This window comes from Schistocerca americana, chromosome 1 (genome assembly GCF_021461395.2).
Source record: "Schistocerca americana isolate TAMUIC-IGC-003095 chromosome 1, iqSchAmer2.1, whole genome shotgun sequence".
NCBI classification, from domain to species: Eukaryota; Metazoa; Arthropoda; class Insecta; order Orthoptera; family Acrididae; genus Schistocerca; species Schistocerca americana.
In genome coordinates, this window is record NC_060119.1 from 1,158,150,934 (window position 1) to 1,158,176,113 (window position 25,180).

Below are 25,180 nucleotides of genomic sequence, written 5' to 3' on the forward strand. Positions count from 1 at the left end.
GAAAATGAACCGGGAGAGCTTATCTTGTTTGATGTGAAGCAGGTATTGAACAGCATATTTAGTACACAAAACAATGTTTCAGGATTTGATGACGATGATGATGATTTGGTTTGTGGGGCACTCAACTGTGCGGTTATCAGTGCCCGTACAAATTCCCAACCTTTTCTCAGTCCAAACTCACCACTTTCATGAATGAAGATGAAATGATGAGGACAACACAAACACCCAGTCATCTCGAGGCAGGCAAAAATCCCTGACCCTGCCGGGAATCGAACCCGGGACCCTGTGCTCAGGAAGCGAGGTTTCAGGATTTGATGTGAATGCTAGACAGGAAGTTACCCATCTGTTGAAGCATGTGATGAGAACTCTAGAGAGTAAACTGAAAGATGTGGGTGGGTCCACTCCCCTCACTGCTGTATGGTTGTATCATGCTGGAACAGTCAACTTACAAGAGACCATAGGTGCTGGGTAATGTACTCAAGCACCTGTCAACTACATCTGTGCTGTGACAGAGATTTGTAAATTGTTAGCAAAGACTGCCGCCAAAGACTGTTATTTCACATAAATGTATGTTTTTTCAAGTAGGGGGATTGTATTTCCAATACACTGTGTAACTCTTTTTTATGAATTTTAAATAAATCTTCTGGGCTTTTATGTATATGGGTTAGTTTGTATGGACAATTAGCAAATATTAGCATTATGTGGGGCTGAGGTACACCACTGGTGGTCATGGAAGGCGCCGTAATGGCTGTACAATAAGTGAATGCCATCCTCCGACCGACAGTGCAACCATGTCGGCAACATACTGGCGAGGCAATTGTCTTCATGGACAACAATTCGCACCCCCATCGTGCACATCTTGTGAATAACTTCCTTCAGGATAACATTGCTCAACTAGAGTGGCCAGCATGTTCTCCATACACGAACCCTATCAGACATGCCTGGGATAGATTGAAAAGAGCTGTTTATGGCCAACATGACTCACCAAGCACTCTGAGGGATCTGCGCCAAATCGCCATTGAGGAGTGGGACAATCTGGAACAAAAGTGCCTTGATGAACTTGTGGATAGCAGGCCATGACAAATATAGGCATGCATCAATGCAAAAGGACATCCTACTGGGTATTAGAGGTACCAGTGTGTACAGAAATCTGGACCACCACCTCTGAAGGTCTCGCTGTATAGTGGTACGATAAGTAATGTGTGGTTTTCATGAGCAATAAAAAGGGCGGAAATGATGTTTATGTTCATCTCTATTCCAATTTGCTGTACAGACTTCAGAACTCTTGAAACCGAGGTGATACAAAACTTTTTTTTATGTGTGTATATTGAGAGGCCAATGACAAGATACCCACACTAGTGAACAGGGATCGACAAGAGGTTCACAAACTTACCCCACTGAACTGCCCATTTCTGAGCCAAAAGTAACCTTTTAGAATGGGAAGAGTTACCTCAAAATATAATACCATTAGACAAAAGAGAATGAAAATAAGCAAAGTAGGCTAATTTGCGTGTCAAACAATCACTTACTTCAGATACCATTCAAATAGTAAAAATGGCAGCATTAAGTCTTTGAACAAGATTCTGAATGTGGGCTTTCCATGACAGTTTATTATCTATCTGAACACCTAAAAATTTGAACTGTGTATTTTCACTAATCATATGCCCATTCTGTGAAATTAAAATTTCGGGTTTTGTTTGAATGTATGTTAGAAAATGTAAAAACTGAGTCTTACTCTGATTTAGCATTAGTTTATTTTCTACAAGCCATGAACTTAAGTCACACACTGCACTATTTGAAACCAAGCCAATGTTGCACACAACATCCTTTACTACCAAGCTAGTGCCATCAGAAAACAGAAATATTTTAGAATTACCTGTAATACTAGAGGGCGTATCATTTATATAAATAAGAGACAGGAGTGGCCCCAACACTGATCCCCCAACTGACCAAACTCCACTCAGACCCCATATCACAGCCATTCTGAACACTATGAATAATGACCTTTAGCTGTCTGTTGTTAAAGTAAGAGCTGAACCAATTGTGAGCTGCTTCCCATATTCAGTAATAGTCCAACTTCTTGAGTGATATTTCATAATCAATACAATCAAATGCCTCAGGTAAGTCAAAAAATATGCCTAGTGTTCGAAATCTTTTGTTTAATTCATCCAGTACCTCACAGAGAAAAGAGAATACAGCATTTTCAATTGTTACACTACTTCTAAAGCCGAACTGTACATTCGATAGCAAATTATATGATATAAAATGATCAATTATCCTTACATACACAGCCTTTTCAATAACTTTAGTAAACACTGATGGCATAGAAATAGGTCTAAAATTGTCTACATTATCCCTTTCTCCCTTTTTATAAAGCGGCTTTACTACTGAGTACTTTAGTCGTCCAGGAAACTGACCATTCCTAAAGCAAAAATTACAAATATGGCTAAATACAGGGCTAACACGTGCAGTACAGTACTTTAATATTCTGCTAGGCACTCCATCTTATCCATGAGAGTCCTTAGTCTTCAGTGATTTAATTATTTACTTAATCTCCCCCTTGTCTGTATCACAGAGGAGTATTTCAGACATCAATCTCAGAAAGGCATTTGCCAAGAGAGTTATATGAGTCCCTGTTAGAAACTAAATTTTTATTTAATTCGCCAGCAATGCTCAGAAAATGATTGTTAAATACTGTACATATATCTGATTTATCAGTAACAGAAATATTCTTACTACGGACTGACCTTATATCGTCGACCTTGTGCTGCTTAACAGACACTTCCTTCACAACTGACCATATGGTTTTAATTTTATCCTGTGAATTAGTTATTCTATTTGCTTACCACATACTCTGAAGGTGATTCCTTAGTTAGAGGGACTTCCTTTAAGCAGGTATACCTACCAGCTGATTTAAATCTAAAAAAGGTACAGCACTAACACCAACTACTACAGGAATTTTTCTGTGAGTGATCCCACCACCACCCACTACACTGTCACCTATAAGATTTGCCAGCCTCCTCTTCCCATACCTACTGAGATGCAGTCTAGTGAAACCTTATCTACTGATAGACTCAACTGGCACTACTGTAATGTGACCCATGCTCTCTGCCAACAGTGCCTTCTCCAGCCTCATGGTAACACACCTAACAGCCAATTAAGATGAGGCCGATCATGAGACTGAAACAGCTGCACAAAATGCACATTAGTGCCATCAATTTGGGTAGCCATCTTTACCAGGTCACCACCTACATCATATTCCCCATCCCTATCAAGACGATTCCCTGCTCCACCCACTATTGCTACCTGATCCTCTTTTGCAAAATTCCTACATAACTCCCCTATGCTTTCTGTCATACATCTGCAGGTTTGGTAAAAAGTTGAGGCACCAGCATGTAGGGAACTCTGAGCTACATTAGCACCACTTGCTACCTTGCTGCTCTCTGCAGTAGTCAAAGTCAGCACATCTCTGTTTCCATGGAAAGCCATGGCTTTTCTATGTGCGTGAATTGCCGTTTTGAGTTACACAATTTCTGGGTTAGTATAAACAGACCTCAAATCACAGTAGAGTCTATACCACATTTGCTATAGTCATACTAGGAATAAAGGTGTCTATTGCTCACAAATTCTTGCCCATGTTCATGATTTTTATACAACGTGTGAGTAATATTCTGTTTTTTTTTTTTTTTTTTTTTTTGTTTTTTTTTTAATTTTGTCCTTACAGAAATAAATTTATTTGTTACAGCATGGCACATTTCGCGATCATTACTCAACTTCCTTTCACAGCTCACATATTTTGGGGGGATTATCAAACAATTTCTGTAGCAATTGTACTTATGAGAAATTAGCATCTCATTAGTGTATGTACAAGGACCAAAGAAAATTAACGTTCAATAACCTTTGCCCCACAGTACCAGCGTGGATTCTCTTGAGGGTAGAGGATATCAAAATTCTTCCCTTTTTCATACTGACCAATGTAAATTGCTCAGCCCTAAATAGGGCCAACTCCCGGGCTAATTTCCAAGTAATTTCACATAGATAAATCTGGGTATGTTAAGTAACAAGCAACATAAAAACAATTTGTTACTAATATACAAATTATTTTTCATTGCTAAATGAAAATTTGTCACCATCAAAAGAAAAAACAAGTTCCCACTTTTTCTAAATATGTTTGCAACAAATCAATAAATTACCATCAATCAATACAAACCATAAAATGATCTGAAGATGTGAGCATCTGAATACATCCTGGTAACAAGTATGCAATACATGCAGCAACAAGCACTTTCACTTTTCTGCTGGAGTGGTTTACAAAATCATCACCAAACAACTTAAGAAATAAGGGAGAAAGTTGAACTATTTCATGATGCAAGATATTATTCCGGTTCAGTTCTTCCAGATGAAAAGCAAATTTCTGTAAGAAAAGGAAGATTACATGATAAAATATGTCACTAGAACATGAACACTTGAAGAGCATAATAATCCAACATTAGACAATACTACTAACACAGGAAACTTGAGCAAAATTTTTCACAGGTATATATGCTTCTCATTAGCCAACTGGAGAGCTGAGTGCATTAACACACCACTTTTGGGATTCAGAGATATGAACCTGCCTCAGACTGAAGCGCACTCAGGGATCGTGATCCAGCCAGCCTGGATGTGGTTTTAGGCAGTTTCCCACATCCAACTAGTTAAATGTCAAGCTGTACCCACATTCCACCTCAGTTACTCACTACTTAAACTTTTAGAAAACATTCTCCCACTTTAACAAGAGATTTATTCTAGACATAAATAGATGGACTACACAGATCCTGTCCTGGAGAGGGGGTGGGGAGTGGCATCAGGATGGGCATCTGCACATCCATTGTCACTCACATTGTCTCAATTCACATAACAATGCCAAACCTACAGAGAAACAGGAAAGGAGGAGGAGGAGGAGGAGGAAGAAGAAAAATTATATGCTTCCAATTGCAGCCGAATCATAAGTATTGAATGACAAGTAATGCCTCCACCTTCATTAACTGGGTTCGGATGGGAATATATTAATAAATCAAATACAGAAATAATCCTTAGAATGTGATCTTTAATTACCAATATTCACTTTTCCACATAATCACCAGCAATTGGATACATTTCTGCCAACGATGAACAAGTTTTCTGAAGCCGTCACAAAAGAAGTCAACACACTGTTTCCGCAACCACAATCTCACCGTTCGCTCAATGTCTTCATCAGAAGCATAATGATGTCCCCATAGATTGTCTTTCATTATCAGGAACAGATGGAAGTCAGACAGTGCTAAATCTGGACTGTATGGAAGATGCTGTACGGTCGTGAGAGTCAGTCTCTGAAGTTCTGCTGTGGTGGCATGTGAAGTGTGTGGTTTGACACAGTCATGCTGCAGGAAAACATGACTCACACATTCTTGTGAAATGCTGATTGTGCTCACAATTTTTCTCTGAGTGATACGACGATCATCCTGAATCAATCTGTCAACATTTTGCTTGTGAAACACGGTGGTTGCTGTCATAGGACGTCCAACTCTTTGTTTGTCATGCAGGTCAGATGTTCCTGAATCAACATCTTTAAACTTACACGCCCAATGATGCACAGTACTCACATCAACACAATCACCATAAACTACTTTCATTCTCTGATGAATCTCATTTGGGACGACACCTTCTGCTGTCAAGAATTCAAAGACTGCACGTTGCTTAAATCGCATTGTCTGCGCAGGGTTCCATACTTTACACTGTAACAACACAGCCATTCCCGCCACCTGGAGCCATAGAGAAGAGGCTACGCAACAAGCCAGTACCTGCCGCATACCAATGCTGCCAGCTGTTTAAGAGCTACGAAGGTGGAGGCATTACTTTTCAGTCAACCCTCGTACTTATGAATTAATAGAAGATAACCAAAATTAATTACTTCCCTTGTCCACTACTAAAAAGTGGAATAAATTGTCAATGGAATGTTGGCTGTACTTTGTCATTAAATATTTTGTGGTACAACAATATATGTTAACAATTAAAATCTAAGATAAGCCCTTTTCTTAACATGTGGTTTCTTATGAAGTTACACAGCTACAAGTAACAGCATTGCAGTTAGTCAACACTAGAGTCCCATTAAAGAACATCTTACGGACTGGCTGACCTCACCTTTCACTTTCATACACATTAAAAAGTTCCACTATTGCACATTCAGAAAATTTTAACGACTCACCACAAACACTCACTGTGTCTTCCTGCTGGATGACACAGTCATGTGCCTCTGGACAGTGTCCTCTGTGAAGCCTTCTTAAGAACCTTTCTTTCCACATCACTAACAAAAGATTTTTCCCTTGCTGGGTCACTGGCTTTGATAATGTTAATACTAAAATGATTGTCAGGGCTGACTCAGCATATACAAAAGTCAAAACAACTTACAGTGAAATTAAAAATAAGGATGCTAACATTAAGACTGCAATAGGAATCCTACTGAGAAATATAAAGTAAAGAGTGGATAAGTGGAAAGAGAACACTGAAAGCCACTATGCAGGAGGGAGGAGGGGTGTGTGGGGGTGGGGGTGGGGGAGAAAGACTTGTCTGATGACATGACACAAGAAGAAATAGGAGTCAATATAACGTAGATAGGGATACAGTATTAGAATCAGAATTTAAAAGAGCTTTGGAAGACTTAAGATCAAATAAAGTGGAAGCGATAACTAGACCTCAGATTTTAGGCAAAATCTATTTTGTTCCTCATTAAATAAAGGCAATAAAAGTTGACCATAAACGAATCACGCCAATTTATGATTGAAAAAGCTAGTTTTATACTACCTAAAAATACCTAATTTCAGATTAGTACATGATTATACCTAAATTTTAAAAATCTAATTAAATAAAAATTTTTGTGACTAGTATTCTCTCGTGGTCTTCCCAGCTAAGAATTACACAAATATTTTATCAAAACTTGTAATTTTATAGTACTTAAAATATCTAATTTCATGTAAGAACCTGATTGTAACTCATTTTTAAAAATCCTAAGAATACCTAAATTCATGTTAGAACTTGACAGTGTCAAATAAAATTTGTATGACTAAAACTACTCTTCCGGTCTTCCCGACTACTTAGAAAACAGTAACTGAATGATAACTGGTTTGTTTGCACATTGCACGCGTGAGTGCCAATTGTGAGTCAGACAACAACAACACACACCAGGCTGTTCCAGCCCGCCCTGCTCCCCAGAGCATTGTTGCTTACTGTGAACCATCAAATGTGCCGGCAGGGCATGGAGGAGCCTAGTGATCTGCCTCCAGCACCTTCCTGCCCTGTGCCATGTGCCACACTGAAATGTGTGGCGGCATCTGTATTTAAGAGAAAGAGGTCGAGTTGTGAAAGTAAATTTTCTACCTACCTATCCACCTCCATAGTGCAACGGTAGTGTTACCACCTACCACACAAGTAGGCCTGGGCTCAATTCCCAGCAGGGGACTGAGTGTTGTGTGTCCATCATCATTTTCATCATCATTGACACCAAGTCGCTGAAGTGGCAACAACTAAAAAAACGACTTGCAATACGGAGGCCAAACCCCGAAGGGTATATCCTGGCCAATAAATGCCATATAATCATTTCGTATTGAACTCCCTACCTTGACCAGAAAGCATGGTGCCACCCCACAAGGGGTTATGCGTGTTAAAATCCCCCAAAAGTAGGAAAGGTTTACGGAGTTGATCAATCAGTACAGCCAATATGTTCAGAGGTACTGCACCAACTGGAGGAAGATATACGTTGCAGACGGTTATTTCCTGTGTCGTCCTAACCTGAGAGCCACAGTTTCAAGAGTGGTTTGAAGGGGCACAGGTACACTACATACTGAGTTCAGGACATAAACGCAAACTCCATCTGACACACTATTATAGTCGCTATGGTACCTGTAATATCCCTTATAGCCGTGGAGGGCAGAGGTCTGCATTGCCAGGAACCAGGTTTCCTGGAGGGCAATGCAGAAAGCAGGTGTAATGCTAATCAGTTGCCACAGCTCAGCCAGGTGGTGGAAAAAACCGCTGCAATTCCACTGGAGGATTAGATGATTGTGAGACTGGGAAAGCATGAAACACAATGAGGCAGTGTATGCCTCAGGGTCACCTGCTGCTATGAGATGAGTACCTGTGCGATTGACATCTATTGTGTCTGGGGGCCCAGCAAGATCTGGGTCCTCAGCGGACACCAGAATCTCCACCTCATCCTCAGACACAGAGCTTGTAGGTAGTGGTGGTGTGGGTGCCACTGCAGTGCCTCGGTTCTTGGAGATCTTATTCTTTTGAGGTCTCTCTCGCTGCTCCTTGGGTTTGTCCGGATGGGAGGGCTTCACTGATTCAGTCTCAGGGACTGAGGAGGACCGTGAAGATCTATGATCAGCTACCTGTGGTTGCTTCAGCCACTGGCAGGTGTCAGCTTTGGCACTGGTAGGAACCTGGGAAGGGAGTGACCCAAGGGATCCCTTCCTGGCGAGAGGAGCCGAAGAAGACTTATGCCTCTCCAGCTGAGAAGTAGGTTGTGCAGGAGCAACAGGGATGGAAGTGCTCCCCCCCCCCCCCCACCCCCCCTCCCCCGCATCCCCCTCCCCCATCAAGGGGGCAGGTGGGGTCTGATGGCTCAGAGGCAACTGTACACAGTGGAATGGAAGATGGTAGAACCGTTGTCGTAGTGGCAGTGTAGGTTGACGTCATATGCACAGGATGTAGCCTCTCATATTTTCTCTTAGCTTCAGTGTATGTCAGTCGGTCCAGGGTCTTATATTCCATGATTTTCCTCTCTTTCTGTAAAATCCTGCAGTCTGGCGAGCAAGGTGAATGATGCTCTCCACAGTTGACACAGTCAACAATGGAAAATTGTACTGAAATGCAGGAGGATCTGCAGCTAATTGACGCATGGTGCAGGGAATGGCAATTGAATCTCAATGTAGACAAGTGTAATGTGCTGCGAATACATAGATCCCTTATCATTTAGCTACAAAATAGCAGGTCAGCAACTGGAAGCAGTTAATTCCATAAATTATCTGGGAGTACGCATTAGAAGTGATTTAAAATGGAATGATCATATAAAGTTGATCGTCGGTAAAGCAGATGCCAGACTGAGGCTCATTGGAAGAATCCTAAGGAAATGCAATCCGAAAACAAAGGAAGTAGGTTACAGTACACTCGTTCGCCCACTGCTTGAATACTGCTCAGCGGTGTGGGATCCGTACCAGATAGGGTTGATAGAAGAGATAGAGAAGATCCAACGGAGAGCAGCGCACTTTGTTACAGGATCATTTAGTAATCGCGAAAGCGTTATGGAGATGATAGATAAACTCCAGTGGAAGACTCTACAGGAGAGATGCTCAGTAGCTCGGTACGGGCTTTTGTTAAAGTTTCGAGAACATACCTTCACCGAAGAGTCCAGCAGTATATTGCTCCCTCCTACGTATATCTTGCGAAGAGACCATGAGGATAAAATCAGAGAGATTAGAGCCCACACAGAAACATACAGACAATCCTTCTTTCCACGAACAATACGAGACTGGAATAGAAGGGAGAACCGATAGAGGTACTCAGGGTACCTTCCGCCACACACCGTCAGGTGGCTTGCGGAGTATGGATGTAGATGTAGACGGGAGGCAGGGCACATAGAGAATCGGGATGTCATGGATGTCCACAATCTCGACATGTGATGCTGGAAGTACAGTGTGAAGACATATGGCTGAACTTCCAGCACTTAAAGCACCGCATCAGGGGAGGGATATATGGCTTTATGTCACAGTGGTAGACCATCACCTTGACCTTCTCGGGTAATGTGTCACCCTCGAAGGCCAAGATGAAAGCACCGGTGGCAACCTGATTATACCTCGGACCCCAGTGGATGCGCCTGACAAAATATACATCTCGCTGCTCTAAATTGGTGCACAGCTCATTGTCAGATTGCAAAAGAAGGTCCCTGTGAAATATGATACCTTGGACCGTATTTAATCCCTTATTTGGCAGTGTTGCTCTCAAGCAACATCAAATTTACATTGGCCTTATGGGACAACAAACACTTCCCAGTGCATTTTACTGGCATTGTTGCCTCCAGGCAACATTCCTTTAAACACTGTGAATGCCAGTTGTTGTAATAGTTCAAGGTTTTCCACACGAGATGGCAGTTTGTGCAGTGGTGTTACAGAGATCTCCTCGTGTGAGCAACAGGGGTGTCTTATTTTGGTTCTGAAAGAGTGGATTTCAATAAACTGGCAGTAATATTAGCAGATTTTCCTCAAGAAATACCCAGAGGTAAGGTTACAGCACAAATATTTCAATCTAATACTGTTTAGAATTACGTAAATAGTATAAAACTTTATGTTGCCTGTGAGCAACATTGCCCATAGCTGGGACATGGGTCATTCGTATATTACATATGCTTACGGTGTGACAGAGTAGACATTTTTATTTTCAAGGGCTTTTTAGCTATGGATTCCACAATATTTTATGAAATTAAAAAAGCGAGAGGAATAGTAGTTCCACCAGAAAACCCGGCTTTGTCTGATCTAAGTGAATCTGAGGACTCTGAACTCGAAGTTTTGGCAGACTGTAGTGATGATGATCCAGACTATATTCCAGAGCGTCAATCTCAGTTCCATATCCTAGTTATACCAGAAACTGATTCTGATTCAGGAAGTGAAATCTCAGAAGCTGAACATGTGCAAAGACCTTCTGCAGTGAATCCTTCTAGTGCAAGTGCCACTCAAGTGAAAAAGAAAATTACAAAAGCAGTCACATGTGGGTAAAGGAAGATATAACTGCTAGGGCAGAAAGTTTCTCTGCTGTGTTTCCTGATGAAGGCAATACACCACTGGTCTATTTCAGAAGATTCTTTGATTCAGAACTAATTGACAAAATTGTGCAGGAAACGAACTTATACTCTGTGCAATGAACTACCACGTCAGTAAACACCAATATAAACGAAATGGAACAATTTTTCGGTGTTCTGATATACATGGGTCTTGTTTCTAAACCTTCGTACACTGACTATTGGTCTCAGTCAATGAATTGTGGAAAAATCACCAGCATTTTCAGTTTGAAGCGCTTTCAGAAACTCCGCCGATACCTGCATTTTACGAACAATGAGAATGCTGTGAACTCTTCTGACAGACTTTTCAAAATAAGACCTGTTCTTGAGTCAATTGTAAAGAACTGCCATGAGCAGAAACAAGAGTCGGAATTTTCTATAGATGAGATGATGGTTCCATATAAAGGTACAAGAGCAGGTAATTTGCGCCAATATATTCAAAACAAGCCATACATGATTTTTGTTCGTGCTGGTGTGTCTGGAGTTGTCTATGATTTTCTTCTCTATACTGGCAAGGGGATGATAACTGATCTTGCTGATGTCGAGAAAGTATTTGGAATTGGAGGACAAGTTGTGGTTACACTTTGCAAAAGTATTCCAAGAGATATTTCTCCCAGAGTTTATTTTGACGATTTCTTTTGCAGCCTTGAACTTATAACATACTTTAAAAAAATCAAAACATTGAGTCCATGGGCACCACAAGGAAGAACCGAATAAAGAACTGTCCTCTACAAGAGAAGCAGTTACTGAAACAAGGACGAGGCAACTATGGCTACAGGAAGGACAGTCACTCAGACCTCATTTTAGTAAGGTGGGCAGACAATAAAATCGTGACATTTGCAAGCTCATTTTGTGGCGTCCAACCACTCTCAACAGTAAATCGATGGGACAGCAATGAAAAAAGAAGAATTGATGTGCCCTGTCCCAGTATTGTACGTCACTACAACAAGCATATGGGAGGAGTTGATCTTGCTGGTATGCTGATAGAGCTCTACAGAGTACCAATGAAAACTAGGCGTTGGTACATGAGATTGTTTGGATTTATGCTAGATCTGAGTGTTGGAAATGCCTGGCTGGTATTTTGAAGAGAATCTATGGACAAGAAGACCTCATTGAAGTCATTCAGGGTAGATATTGCCAATGGTTTGATGTTTTCAGGGAAAAGGACAGTAGGAAGGCCCTCAACAGACATAACACCACCACAAAAGAAGAGGAGGGAGCCAACAGCTCTGACTGTTAGACAAGATGTCCGATTTGATAATATGGAGCACTGGCCTATATACGGTCCCAAAGATCATTGTCGTTATTGTCCAGCTGGATACTCTACAGTCATGTGTTCAAAATGCAATCTAGTATTGTGCTTCGTTCCAAAGAGGAACTGTTTCCAAAAATTCCATTGCAAGAAGAACTAGAAGGGAAAATGAAACAGTTCTATTACACAGTAGGAATGCATAAATGTGTTTATAAATTAAATTATTCACGCACAGGAAACCTTTTGCTTGAGGTTATTGGCAAACACTTTTTTTTCTATAATATGTATAAATGTGGTCTATTGCTGGCAATGTTGCTTGTAAGCAACATTTCATAATTTTCATAATTTTTGTCAAAAATTTCTAAAACTAACTGAATTGTATTTCTTTAAGCATAATAAATAATTATAACCACTGAAATTTTTTTTGTTTTTATTTTCACCATTTGTCAAATAAAGGGTTAAGTTCTTATGGGGCATGATGGAAACAGAAACATCCCCCAGCTTGTCACAGGCAAGTAGTGCCCGTGACTGGGCAGGTGATGCCGTTTTGATCAAGACCGACCATGACCGCATTTTTGACGAGCCCTCCACCTCCCCAAACTTGTCCTCCAAACAAAAAACTGGGTTTCACTGACAAGAAAGATTCCCCATCAACTCTTGTACATACGAGGTACCGGGGTTAATAAGCTTCACTGCCAACCTTAGCATGACATTCCTCCGATGGTGTGGCCGGGAGGAGGGGGGAGAGCGATTTGGGGTCGTATTTCTTAGCATTGGAGTTAGACCTTGATCGCTTAGGGACTGCTGGTGTATGACCACCAGCAAGAGACGATGTACTACATTTCATGGCCTGTCATCTGCTCTGATGCCACCCGCTCTGACCAGAGGCCCTCCCCACAGGCGCCACTCAGCCGCAGCAAAGGCCACCTGGCAGGATGGCCATTGCCGGGAGTCCCGAAGCCCCAGAGTGACGGGCCTCTACTCCTTGCATACATGGAGAGCTAACGGCGCAGGCATCAGCTGAAGATCCCTCTGTGGTCAGAGGGATACAACCAACAGCATACATGGCAGCCCCACCACAACCGACTGGCTACTGTATTGGATATCAGGTGCAAACGAGCTAAGAAGTCCATTATCGTCGACAGCGCAGAAAGCGATACTGCATAGAGGATGGAGAAAAACACACCCAAGAAGGTGACCTCATCTAACAGCTGGAGAATGAGCAGAAGTGCAGATCCACGTCAACGAAGGATGCAAGAGGTCTAAGTGTATGATGAACACTATGCATCATGTAAGGCACCCTTCCCCAGTTGGCTCACTCTTCAGGAAAATTTTGAAAAATGGAGGTCAAAACCTACAGGGGACCATCACATAAAGGCTGGAACTTGTGAGACTCCTTTTAGTCGCCTCTTACAACAGGCAGGAATACCTACAGGCAGGAATAACTCCCCCCGCAGTGGGGAATGGAGCTCGGACCAAACCTGCGATGAAAAGGCATATATCCCCAGAAAGGAAACAGCTGTACACGATGGCAGCCAGTCAAGGAATATTTTAGGGAATTGGTTTAAGAAATTTATTTCAAAGGCCCAGTGGAATCTATACAAGTTTTCTCCCAGAGTAATTCATGCCGTGTCTCTGTGACACAAGTTGCTTGCATTTCAAAATTGAGGTGGTTCTCTCCTGTTAAAGCTGCTGACAGGAGATGCCCTGACCCCTCTGCTGAAACTGCTTGTGAATTCACACCATTGGTTTTAGCCAACAGCGTGCGCAGGATACCAATCACATGTGCAGACGCTGGAGTGTTCCGCGGTGCAGAACACACTTGCTTCTCTCTCTTGTAATCCAGACCTCGAGCAGAACAGACATCTTTTTGGAAGGTAGAGCCTCTGGCTCTGCTCGTCCTGATCAGCCACCAACGTAAGTTAACATGAACCGCTTCCCCTTCCATTGTCCATTTCATTTAATTGTTCGACCTCCAAGACTGGCCTAAACTTTGCTAACTTCCAACACTAGGCGTGCCTTTTGTACTCCACGAATGGCACGTGGGAAAAAGAAACACCTAAATCTTTCTGTTCGAGCTCCGATTTCTGTTATTTTATTATGAAGATCATTTCTCCCTACATAGGTGGGTGTCAACAAAATATTTTTGCATTCAGAAAAGAAAGTTGGTGATTGAAATTTCGTAAATAGATCTCACCGCAAAGAAAAGCGCCTTTGTTTCAGTGACTGCCACCCCAGCTCGCGTATTAATCAGTAACACTCTCACCCCTGTTGCGCAATAACACGAAACAAGCTGCCCTTCTTTGCACTTTCTTGATGTCCTCTGTTAATCCTAACTGGTAAGGATCCCACACCACGCAGCAAACTATTAATGAGGCTTATCAAAAATTAACCAATATTAACTGTGTAATATTGGAGGTTGTGAACAGTGAAAGTAAAGAACTGTGAAACGTAACTGTGCAATGGTCAGCTACATTATTTACAGCAGTCAAGTGTTGAACTTCCATCCCCCATTATTCATTTTTCAGCCAGTATAACAACGCAGTACATCTACACCGAGGATTTTCAACAAAGAAAGTATAACAACATAGTACATCTACACCGAGGATTTTCAACGAAGAAATAAAACAGGTGAACGTCACATCTGGCACCCTTCCGGGTGAGGACTATTGTATTTGGGCACAATAAACTAGGACTCGCGAACTTTGAACCGTAAACTCAAGAACAGTTTACACTACAGTGATTTTAATGGAGGAGGTGCAACAGCCAATCAGGTGTAACAGCTAATCAATGCATGGGTTTCCTGGCCACAGTATGATAGCAGCCAATAAGCGAGTGGATTCTGTTGAAGCAGCCATTGAGTGCAGGAGTAGCCAATCAGCACACAGGTGGACGCAGCCGACCGTGATAAACAACACGCCTCACCAAAAAAATTACAACTTGTAGCAGCCATGCAGATGACGAATCGAGATGACAACCGCAGCAGCAGCAGCAGCAGGAGATAAGTGAATAAAGATAAGGTAATTCATAGCAAAAGCCATTTTATATTAAGTGATACATAAGGAGTGGCCTTAACGAACAAGACAGTGTGATGGGGGAAAATGGACAACAGGAGAGTGATGTGATTGATAACAAAGCTCTAGAGGTTAAGTTTTTAAATGAACGAAAAGACTTAATGGAGACTGGTTCTGTAGATGATAGTAGCTATAAATCAGACATGAAAGTAACTTTAAATGATGGGGATGAAAGTCCTATTGTAGATGAAATGGTAAAAGCGTCATCTACATTGTGTGGTGACATGAGCGAAATAGATGAAAACAGTACTGAAGTGGATGAAATCGTTAAGGCTAAGGGGGAGGAATCTAGTAGTGAAAGTCAGCAAGGGCAGAAGTTTATGGCAGACGGAAAATTGGAAGCGATGTTAAGGCAAATTATGAGTAGCATGAGTACGAAAGAAGACATTAGTATAGTAGAAAATAGTGTGAAAAAAGACATTAGTACGGTGGAGAACAGTATGAAAGAAGACATGACTACCTTACAGGATGAACTGAAGAAAGAAATTAAAAAGCAAATTAAGGTAGTCAGCTCTAATCTTACAGAATTAATAAGAAGGTTGAGGCAGTAGCTAAAGATTGTGATGAAAAGATAAAGAAAGTAGTACGTAACACTAATGAGAAATTAACATTAATGAGCAGTAAATGTGGAGAAGAGAGAAAGAAACTTTGTGGTGACTGTAGTAGGAAGGTGGAGGCTTCCAAGAAGCAGTGTAAAGATGAAGTCAAAGCAGCCAGGAAACTGTGTGCTGAAAATAGGGTTAAAATTGAGAACCAAATCAATTAGATTAAAAATGGTTTAGAAATGGAGGTAGAAACCAAGTTTGCAGAAGTGATAGAGGAAAAACTGGTAAAAGTAAATAAAAATGTAGATTTAAAATTGGCTGAAATAGAGAAAAAGATGGAAACAGTACAAAAGCTAAAAAAGCATGGAGTATGTAGTGTCCCAAACAGTCCTTCATTTGTTAGTTGTAAGAAATTTAATAATTTTGAACCATATTGGGGAATGCATCCACTGGATTTCATTAGGGAATTTAATGATTTGCCTGAAACAAGCAATGACAAAGAGACAATGTCATTTGTGAGAGGTTTTTTGAAAGGGGGTGCTTATGGATGGGTAGTTCAGGTAGCTGATAGTTGTACTTCATGGCATAGCTTTAAGAAAGCCTTTTTAGATGAAGAGAAGCACCAGAGAATTTTGAGTGAATTTTGTGGATGAGAGAGATTTAACTTTAGGAAGGGCACTTGAAAGGTTTCCGTCAGCTTTGGAAATAACAATCTGAAATATTTGGACATAAAGCTAGGTAGTGAATCAATAATTATCGGTTTAGAAATTCAGTTGCCTCAGAAAGTTAGAGAATTGTTTATACCTGCACCTAGGGGTAATATTAGTGATTTTTGAATTATGTTGATAAACTGGAGAGGGTGAAGTTCTCAGTAAAAGATCGTAGGAGGAATTTTGATGACATAATAAATCAGAGAGAGAACTTCAGGTACACAGGATGAACAGGACTAATTATAGTAAAAATTCAAGGAATCGTTGGGTGGAGGATAGCCAGAATGGGCACAGAAATGGTAGGAGAAATTCAAGTAACAGAAATGGAGGAGATGATTTTAATTCTGGATCAAACCATTTAAACTAGATAATGCTCCAGTTTTGGCTCGCACTAGAGCAGGTAGTGATGAAGAGCCACATATATATGAGTATAAAAGTGCTGTAATCACAGTTAAGGGTAATGTGAATGATAGTTGTAAGACAAGTGTAAATTCTAATTCTAGTGAGATGTTGAATGATGGGGCGTGCAGCAATGTTTATCCTGTAAAAAGAGAGGATAAAGTTACTATAATAGAATTAAGTGATGAAACACAGTGTGTTGCTGTTGCTCAGGATGTCCAAAATGGCAAAATGGATGGTAAAGTTTTAAGCGAACATAAGAAATTCATGTGTTTTGCTTTGTGGTCTAATACTGGAAACAAGGATCAACTAATCAGCCTAGTATTTGAGGGCAATGAAAGTGACAGTGGGTCTGATTCTGACAGTAGTTGTAATAATGATAGCAGTGACAAATCCAGTAGTGATGAGTACGAGATATTTGAATTTATAACTGATAATGATGGCATAGTGTTAAGTAACAAGAGGATAAAAGAGAATAATATTAGGCCTAATGAAGAATTAGAGTTTGAGAGTGGTAATGAGGAAGAGAACCATATCATCTGTCATTTGACTGCGTCTGATGATTATTTTGGTAAGCAGGATGATAGTTTTTCCAGGGAAAGGATTAATGAGGATTTGCTGTATGAAGAAGATCACATGGTAAGTAAAAAGGAAGTGTGGCACCCTGTAATAACAGCAAGTGGACAAGGTATACACGTTAAGTGTTTACTGGACAGTGGTAGTGATTTGAATGGCATTTCACATGCATTTCTTGAATCTATTAAGAACACAGAGGGTATAACTGTGGTGCTAGTAGTGGTGCATGTTTCTGAAATAAAAATTATTATTGGTGCTACAGGTAAGCTACCACAGAGTGTGAAATAAGAGTTGTTATTAACTGTGGAATTGGCAGGACAGCTGTTGGAGTGCAATTTATTGGTGAGTCAAAATCTCAACATTGATGTAATATTTGGGACTAATTTCCTGTGCAAATAGCAAGTATGGGGTTCAACATTCTGTCTTGGATTCATTATGTGGCGATCATGCTTACCCCAGCTGTGTCTCATTTTTCGTGTTTCCTTAGGTTACCTCTTCTCCAATTCTATCTGTAGTTTACAAGTGAATCAGGAACATCCTATCTTCGACTTTCACGTAATTTTGTACAGAAGTATACTTTAGTACAGGAATATTTTAAAAAAGGTTTCTCTAGTGTTACCTATATATATTATGGTGTGTTAGTGATAATTAATGGAATCATAAGAAGATGGAAAAATGGCAATTTGAAAAAAACAGCAGTGGTATTTGGTAAAAATCTATGAGATACTGTGTTTATTCTGGTTTTATAGAATATAACGAAAGTAAATTGGTGTCACAGTTAAAGGATTTCTGTCAAACAAGGAGGTAAGGTAAACAGAAAATGAAAGTGTCAGCATATATGGAGGAGAAGGTGCAGATTGCCTGGAAACAATAATTAATATCTGAAGTAATCAGCTCATGAGGGCAGCAGCAGAGGCAATATGCAATAAAAAACCATCTTGAATACTAGGTCTTAATATTAATTGTGGTATAATAGAAGTGTGTGGTATAATAGAAGTGTTTGTGTTCAGTGCAATCAGAACACACACACACACACACACACACACACACACACACACACACACACACCTTGTTAAGTAGTGGAATGTGTTCAAAACACATTCCACTAGCTAACAAGGTAAGAAATGTAAGTAAAATAATGGAGCTGACAGACAAGATTGAGTAATGAAAAAGAAAACTGTATACAAACAAATGTGGTGTAACTATACTGATTATCTATTTTTGACCTAGGCAAAATTGGGTACTGTGTATATTCTGCAATTCATGACACTGTAGCTAGGAATGAGAGCTTAACAGAAAGGGCAATATTTTAGTGAGGTGCAAGTCATATAATGCTGCACTATCAGATCTATAGAGTATCTGAAAACTTCTAGTTGTGTTCTGAGGAATTACGAGCTTATGGTGATAAGACTGGAATCATGAAAAGTAATTTTGCTGATTAACTGATAACTGTGGTGTTAGAGTGATGTGAATATTCTGACAGGTCAACTATTTGGTCAACATTTTATGAGGATTTAATTTTCTGGTTGAATGAGAGTAGTACTCAAGAGTTGAGTGGAGAAGCAGGCAATGATTTGGTGCAACTTCCATCCCCTTAATTGTGATTCAAGTAGTAATTAAGTTATATGATGGTGACCACTAGTTCATCTAACAAACTGTGTTCTCAAAGACGGTGTGTTCCTTAACAAGTTAAAACTATCTGTAGTGAAACCAATACACAAAAAGGGGGAAATAAAGCATGTACAGATCTACAGACCCATTGCCCTAATCTCAACTTTCAGCAAACTGATAGAGAAAATAACATTAAAAAAATCTTGGAACATTACAACAATGCTGACATATTAAGTGATTTCCAGAATGGTTTCGGAAGAGGTCGAAGTACCACATCAGCAGCAGTGCAATTTGTCCATAATATAGTTGAAAAAATAAATGAAAACTCCCAAGCAGCAGGAGTATTCCTGGACCTCTCAAGGGCTTTTGACAGAGTTCATCATGGCGTGCTCTTATCAAAAATTGCAAAGAGTGGTGTCACTGGAAAACTCATGCAATTGCTAGAAACATATTTAAAGGGTACACAACAGCGCACGGAGGTTATGTACTCTAATGGACAAATACTGGAGAGAAGAAGGTAAAGTATAAGAAATATACATTTTGGTGTTCCCCATGACTCTACTTTAGGTCCAGTCCTATTCATATACTATGTAAATGATTTCCCAAGTTCTCTGGACAATAAGCAATTGATCACTATGTATACAAATGATTATACATCTGGTGTCTACTAGCCCAGCCTAGTTGAAGAGATACATAACTTTACTGAAAAGGCAAGGGCTCACTTTGAAAGAGAGAACCTAAAAGTAAACATAGAAAAAAACTAATATTATTCGTTTTAAACCAAGTGGTCCAAACAGACAAAATACTGTGATTGATGAAATTGTACCAAAATCCTGTACAGATTGTAAATTCTTGGATTTATACGTAGATGATCGACTTTCATGGAAGCAGGAAGCCGATTATGTCTGTAAAAAAATAACACCCAGTCTATTTGTATTAAGAAGATTATCACCATATCTTAATTCCAAAACCCTAAGGACTGTAAATTATGGATTAGTGTATCCTTTCTTGTCTTATGGGATAGTACTGTGGGGTGGGGTGGGGCATGCAAAACTAATATGAAAAAAGTTTTCATACTGCAGAAGCGAGTCTTGTGGATCATAACAAAAGTAAAACCAGGAACTTCTAGCAAACCCCTATTCATTAGACACAATATTCTCACAGTTTTTGCCATGTATATACTAGAAACTATAATACTAGTGAAAGAAGACACTAAGATCACAAAAAGAAACATGGATATTCACAACTATGAAACAAGGCGTAGAAAAGATTTTCATATGGTTAACAGAAGATTAACTTTAATAGCGAAAAGCCCTTATGTCAAAGGAGCTGTTTTTAATAACTTGTTACCAAACGAAGTTAAGATATTGACAGGGGATACTTTTAAAAAATCAGTCAAGCAGTGGCTTATGCTAAAATGCCCTTATAACTTGAATTTATCATGAATTAAAATGTAATAAGAAATAATGTAAACTAAAAAACTGTAATTGTAAAAACTGGTATACTTAATTGAAAACACACATGCATGTAAAATTACGTGTTACAAGCAATAAATTGAATTGAACTATTCTTTTTTCTTAATGTAATGATTAGTAAATACATGCTACTGCACATCTTGAGTTTTTGCTGGAGGTAATGTACATATTGTAGAAATTAAGATGAGTCCATCAATTATGTGAATTTCAAATCAGGACTTGGCATGTTAGTGATTTTGCAAGTGGAAAAGAAACAATAATCTTTCAGTTTAACCAGTTTCAGACAGAGTTATGACCTAGAGTAATGATCTGAAATGTAATGTGCACTTGATTTTAAAATTTTGCTAGTCCCCACCTTTCATAATATAGTCAATTTTAGTGCTAATTATTGTGATGTTATGAGAACTGTGTATTGTATTTATTTATGGGGTAAAGACTATTATTTAATATCAGTGTGAAATATTTTTTCCTTATACTTAGAAGTAAAAATAGGTGTACCAAAAGTATAGTATTTTGTTTAATATTTTCATGTACTGTGGTGGAGGAGAATCACCTTCAAAGGAACTGATAGAAGTGCATTTCCTTACTAACTGCCACTTGGACCTATTGAAGGCGTGGACAACTTGGTGATAAAATGTGTTAAAACTCATTAAAAGAGTGAAAGTGCTTGCGCGAAATACTAAACACTAAACAAGTGAAATTTTCTGTCTGAAAATGAAGTGCAACGTGCAGTGTAATTCAACTATTTGCAACCCATGACAATTTACTATTTGAATCAAGAATGGACTTTTATCAAGTGATATGTATTTTAGAATGTAATCTTTGTTTACCCAAAAAGGACATAACTTATGACAAAGATGCCTAATTTTTATTAAAATATAACTTGTGGATATTTTGTGCCATTGCACAATACACTATATGCAAATATTTTGTATGGGTATTTTGATATGGCCAGTTCACGTAAGTAGGAATTTGAAAAACATAGGGGACTGATGACCTCAGATGTTAAGTTTCATAGTGTTTAGAGCCATTTGAACCATTTTTGAAAAACATATATACTGTAGCTTTTGATAAGGAGATTTCTTATGTAATATTTTTTGTGTGTAGATAGTTAAATCCACTTTTGAGGTCACTTGTGGTCATTGAATTGCCCAGTCAGCTATTTGCAGTATCCATCTGGTCAATAAAATGAGGGAGTAATGTGATGAAGCAAGCTTGGATCTTTTTACTTCCTCTCTTATTTTGCCATCTGCCTCCTTAAATTCATTTTATTTTCATTTTTGCCTAATTACCTTTAACATATATGACTATAACCTGCATTTTCATAAAAGAGAAAGGGTGGCCACACCTGATCTAGTTGTGCTCAGTTCTGCTTATGTAATCAATTTCCTACTTTATTTTGACTATTCCTAGTTAATATCTTTTGTTATAGGTTGAAGTCAGTAATTGTTTTGTGACTTAATTTCTATTGTTGACTTATAAACAAACAAATTCTGTACTAATAGCAAACATTTGGAAGAACCACCACTAGGATTCCTTAAGTATTTATTCGGCTCTATTCGAAAACATATTAGCAAAGCCAGCCCTTAATTAATTCCAAAATAATTACCAGATTTGTCAAAAGCATTGTTTGCATAACTATATCTGTTAATTACATCATTTAAACAAATAATTCAGTTTAACCCTTGTAGCAGAAGAAATTGTTAAAAAGAAGGAATTTTTCTATGTATACAGTTAATTGAACAAGTTACGTATAAATAGTAATTTCTGTAACTTAAACATCGGACAATGTACTGCTTCAGTACCTATTATTGTGAGGATATATATAAAGGCCCAATTTTTGGTCCCAAGACAAGTCAGCCCACAGCCGATTTTCAGATGAGAAACTGTATTGGTTAGGTCAACAACATTGCATCAACTTAACCGCGAAATGAGTGTAACACAAATAGGCCATGTGCTAAAATAATGACAGCGTCTATCCAATAGTGCCACACGTATGATGTTATTCTGCAAGATTTGTATAGTTAGGTTTTTTCTGCTCATAGATACTCAAAAGTAAACTATTGCAGCACTATGCTCATGTTTGCCTGCAAACTATTAATGAAGCTTATCAAAAGTTAACCAATACTGAACTGACCACATTAAATGTGTAATATAGGGGGTTGTGAACAGTGAAAGTAAAGAACTGTGAAAAGTAACAGTGCAACTGTCGACTACATCATTTACAGCTGTCAGTGTTGAACTTCCACCCCTCATTTTTCAGCCAGTATCACAATGCAGTACATCTACACCGAGGGCTATCAACTAAGAAATAACATATTCGAATGTCACAAGTTCCTCATCAAATTGCAGGATGAGGCCCTTATGAAAAATCACTCCCTCGAGCATATTAGGTGGCAGTTGAGGGTTAATAGACACTAGGACGTCGCCAAGGCATTCAAAAGCATGAAGGGCTGAAGGCTGGGCAGCAGAAGAAGCTTTGCTCAACAGGCAAACCCAATCACATCTTACCAAGAGATTCCACTTTGCCAAACTTGTCCTCGATATTCTCAAAAAAAAAAAAAAAAAAAACGGCTTTATGGCGATGAATGTGTCCCCGTCTGTTCTAGTAGACCAGATAGCAAGGAAATTGTTTCATCCCAAGACAGTGAGGCCCGGTCCTATTCCCAGGATGTAGCCAGAGAAGGGAAAGCTGCAGGGTCATACAACACAGTATCACTCAAAGAGACGGCTATTTGAGAATGGTCAGATTTTTGCAGCATGCACCAAGCATACACTCTGATACTACCCACTCCAATCAGGACTTCTCCCCCACAGGTGTCAGCCAGCCGCAGCAACAGCTGTCTGGCCATTGCCAGGAGTTCCGACACCCCAGGATGACAAGCAACCACTCCTTGGCATACATGGGAAGGTAACAGCTCAGGTATCAGTAGTGAGATCTCTGTGTTGTCAGGGGGGTCAGCCAGATGGGTACATGACAGGACTGGCTATGTGTGCTGAAGAATTACCAGGGCGGAGGGGGGCTATGGCAGGGAAGAAAGAGGGGAAGGAAAGGGCGGGGGGTGATTCCACACTGTAGACACTAGAGATGGAGTTCTTCCCCAGATGGCTGACACTAAAGACAGAAAATTTAGAAGTGGAGGTCAAATCCATGGGGGAATGAAAAATGCTGAAAACGATTAAAGAACAGGCAAGAGGAACAAAACTGCAAGGAATACAGGGAACCAGATGGATAGGCAGGTTGACATAAATAAAAACATTGACAGAGGGGAAGGAGGGTGCAGCAGCGAAGGAGCCAGGATGGGGGAGGGAGGGGCACGGTGAAGGAAATGCAGCTTAGGAAAGAAGAACTGGCTGCAATCCCTCAGGACACTGTGTGCGCTACGCACAAACTCGTGAAAGAACCGCTGGTGCCGCTGGGGTGGGGTGGGAAGAGCGAGATGAAGAGGCTGGCACAAGAGAAGAATTTGTGGTGGGCTGCATAAGCCAGTCGGAAGACTGGTGACTTAAAAACATCTGAGAGACCACCAATTTGAACCAAAATGTTTCGCTCTTGGCTGCACCATTCACATCATTTTCCCCTCTAGTCAAGCATGGCATGGTACCCATCAGAATGACACATCATTTCCTTGGACATGTAAGTACTGGAGGGTACTCTGTGTCTTCTGCCTCCTGTATACACTTGCAGCTGATGTCTAGATATGGGCCAGTGGCAGTTGCGGAGGTGTTTCTCTATTGCTCATAGGTTGGCAACACATCAGTTTCGCATGGATAATAGGATGATAGTTTCACATAACCAATGAGAGGTGAAAAAAGAGGCAATGTATTTCTAGCATTGAAACTGATACCCTTGTCTTCTTCACTGTTTTTTGCAATCTACTTCTGAGTTTCATGAGATATTCTGTGATTATGAAGGATTCTATGAAGTGGAATAATTAAAAGTGATTTGGTTCTCCAAGGCAGAGACAAAATAAGAAACTTTGTGGTGAAGGGCAGACTGTTGAGATCAATGAATCTCAGTGCACCAAAAAGACAACTGGGAGAGGGGACCAAAAAAAAGGGGAAGACGGGAATTTGGGGTTACTGAAAAATGTACATAATTTTTTTTTTTTTTATTTTTTTTATTTTTTTTTGCCTAAGCAATCTAAAGCTGTTCACTTGAAAATTGTAAAAGAAAATATTTTGCCAGGGGGAAAAGTTAATATCAGGCTGCTTTTCTACGCATAAATGTCTCAAAAATGAATGTTTCCAGCACTTTACTGTCAATCACAAACAGGCTTCAGAGGAAGCAACAACAGGTGCCCATACAAATACTATAAAGGGCACATGGGCTGGTAATTAAACGATCCCTGCATGACGGAAGACATTTTACAACAGCCACTGTCCACGTATATGTGGAGGAAACAGAATCAAAATGAGCCACAATTATTTTTGTTTTTTGCAGGCTGTTGCACTGGTGTACAATCCAACAGAATAAGATTCGTTCCAGTTTCATTTTTTGCTTTTTTGTTTTTCATTCCCGCCATGAACAGCAATTCTTCTAATATTATTGATTGAAACAAATATTCGATTATTTTTTGTGGTTATGTCACTTATTACAAGATGACAGTTAAGTCTGAAGTGTAAGTTTGCTTGAAAGTTGGTGAAATCAACAAATCTGAAATCTTAAAACAACTTACTTGTGGTGACAGC

At 39.7% G+C, this 25,180-nt stretch overlaps 1 protein-coding gene across 1 annotated transcript in view; it reads right to left on the reverse strand.

Annotated features, from left to right (window-relative positions):
• Positions 1-25,180, reverse strand: part of LOC124597664 — a 307,295-nt gene that overhangs the window by 254,400 nt on the left and 27,715 nt on the right. Inside the window, exon 3 of the mRNA XM_047135951.1 lies at positions 4,211-4,414. Within this exon, the coding sequence (XP_046991907.1) occupies positions 4,211-4,414 (204 nt within the window). The remainder of the gene's footprint in view (positions 1-4,210; positions 4,415-25,180) is intronic.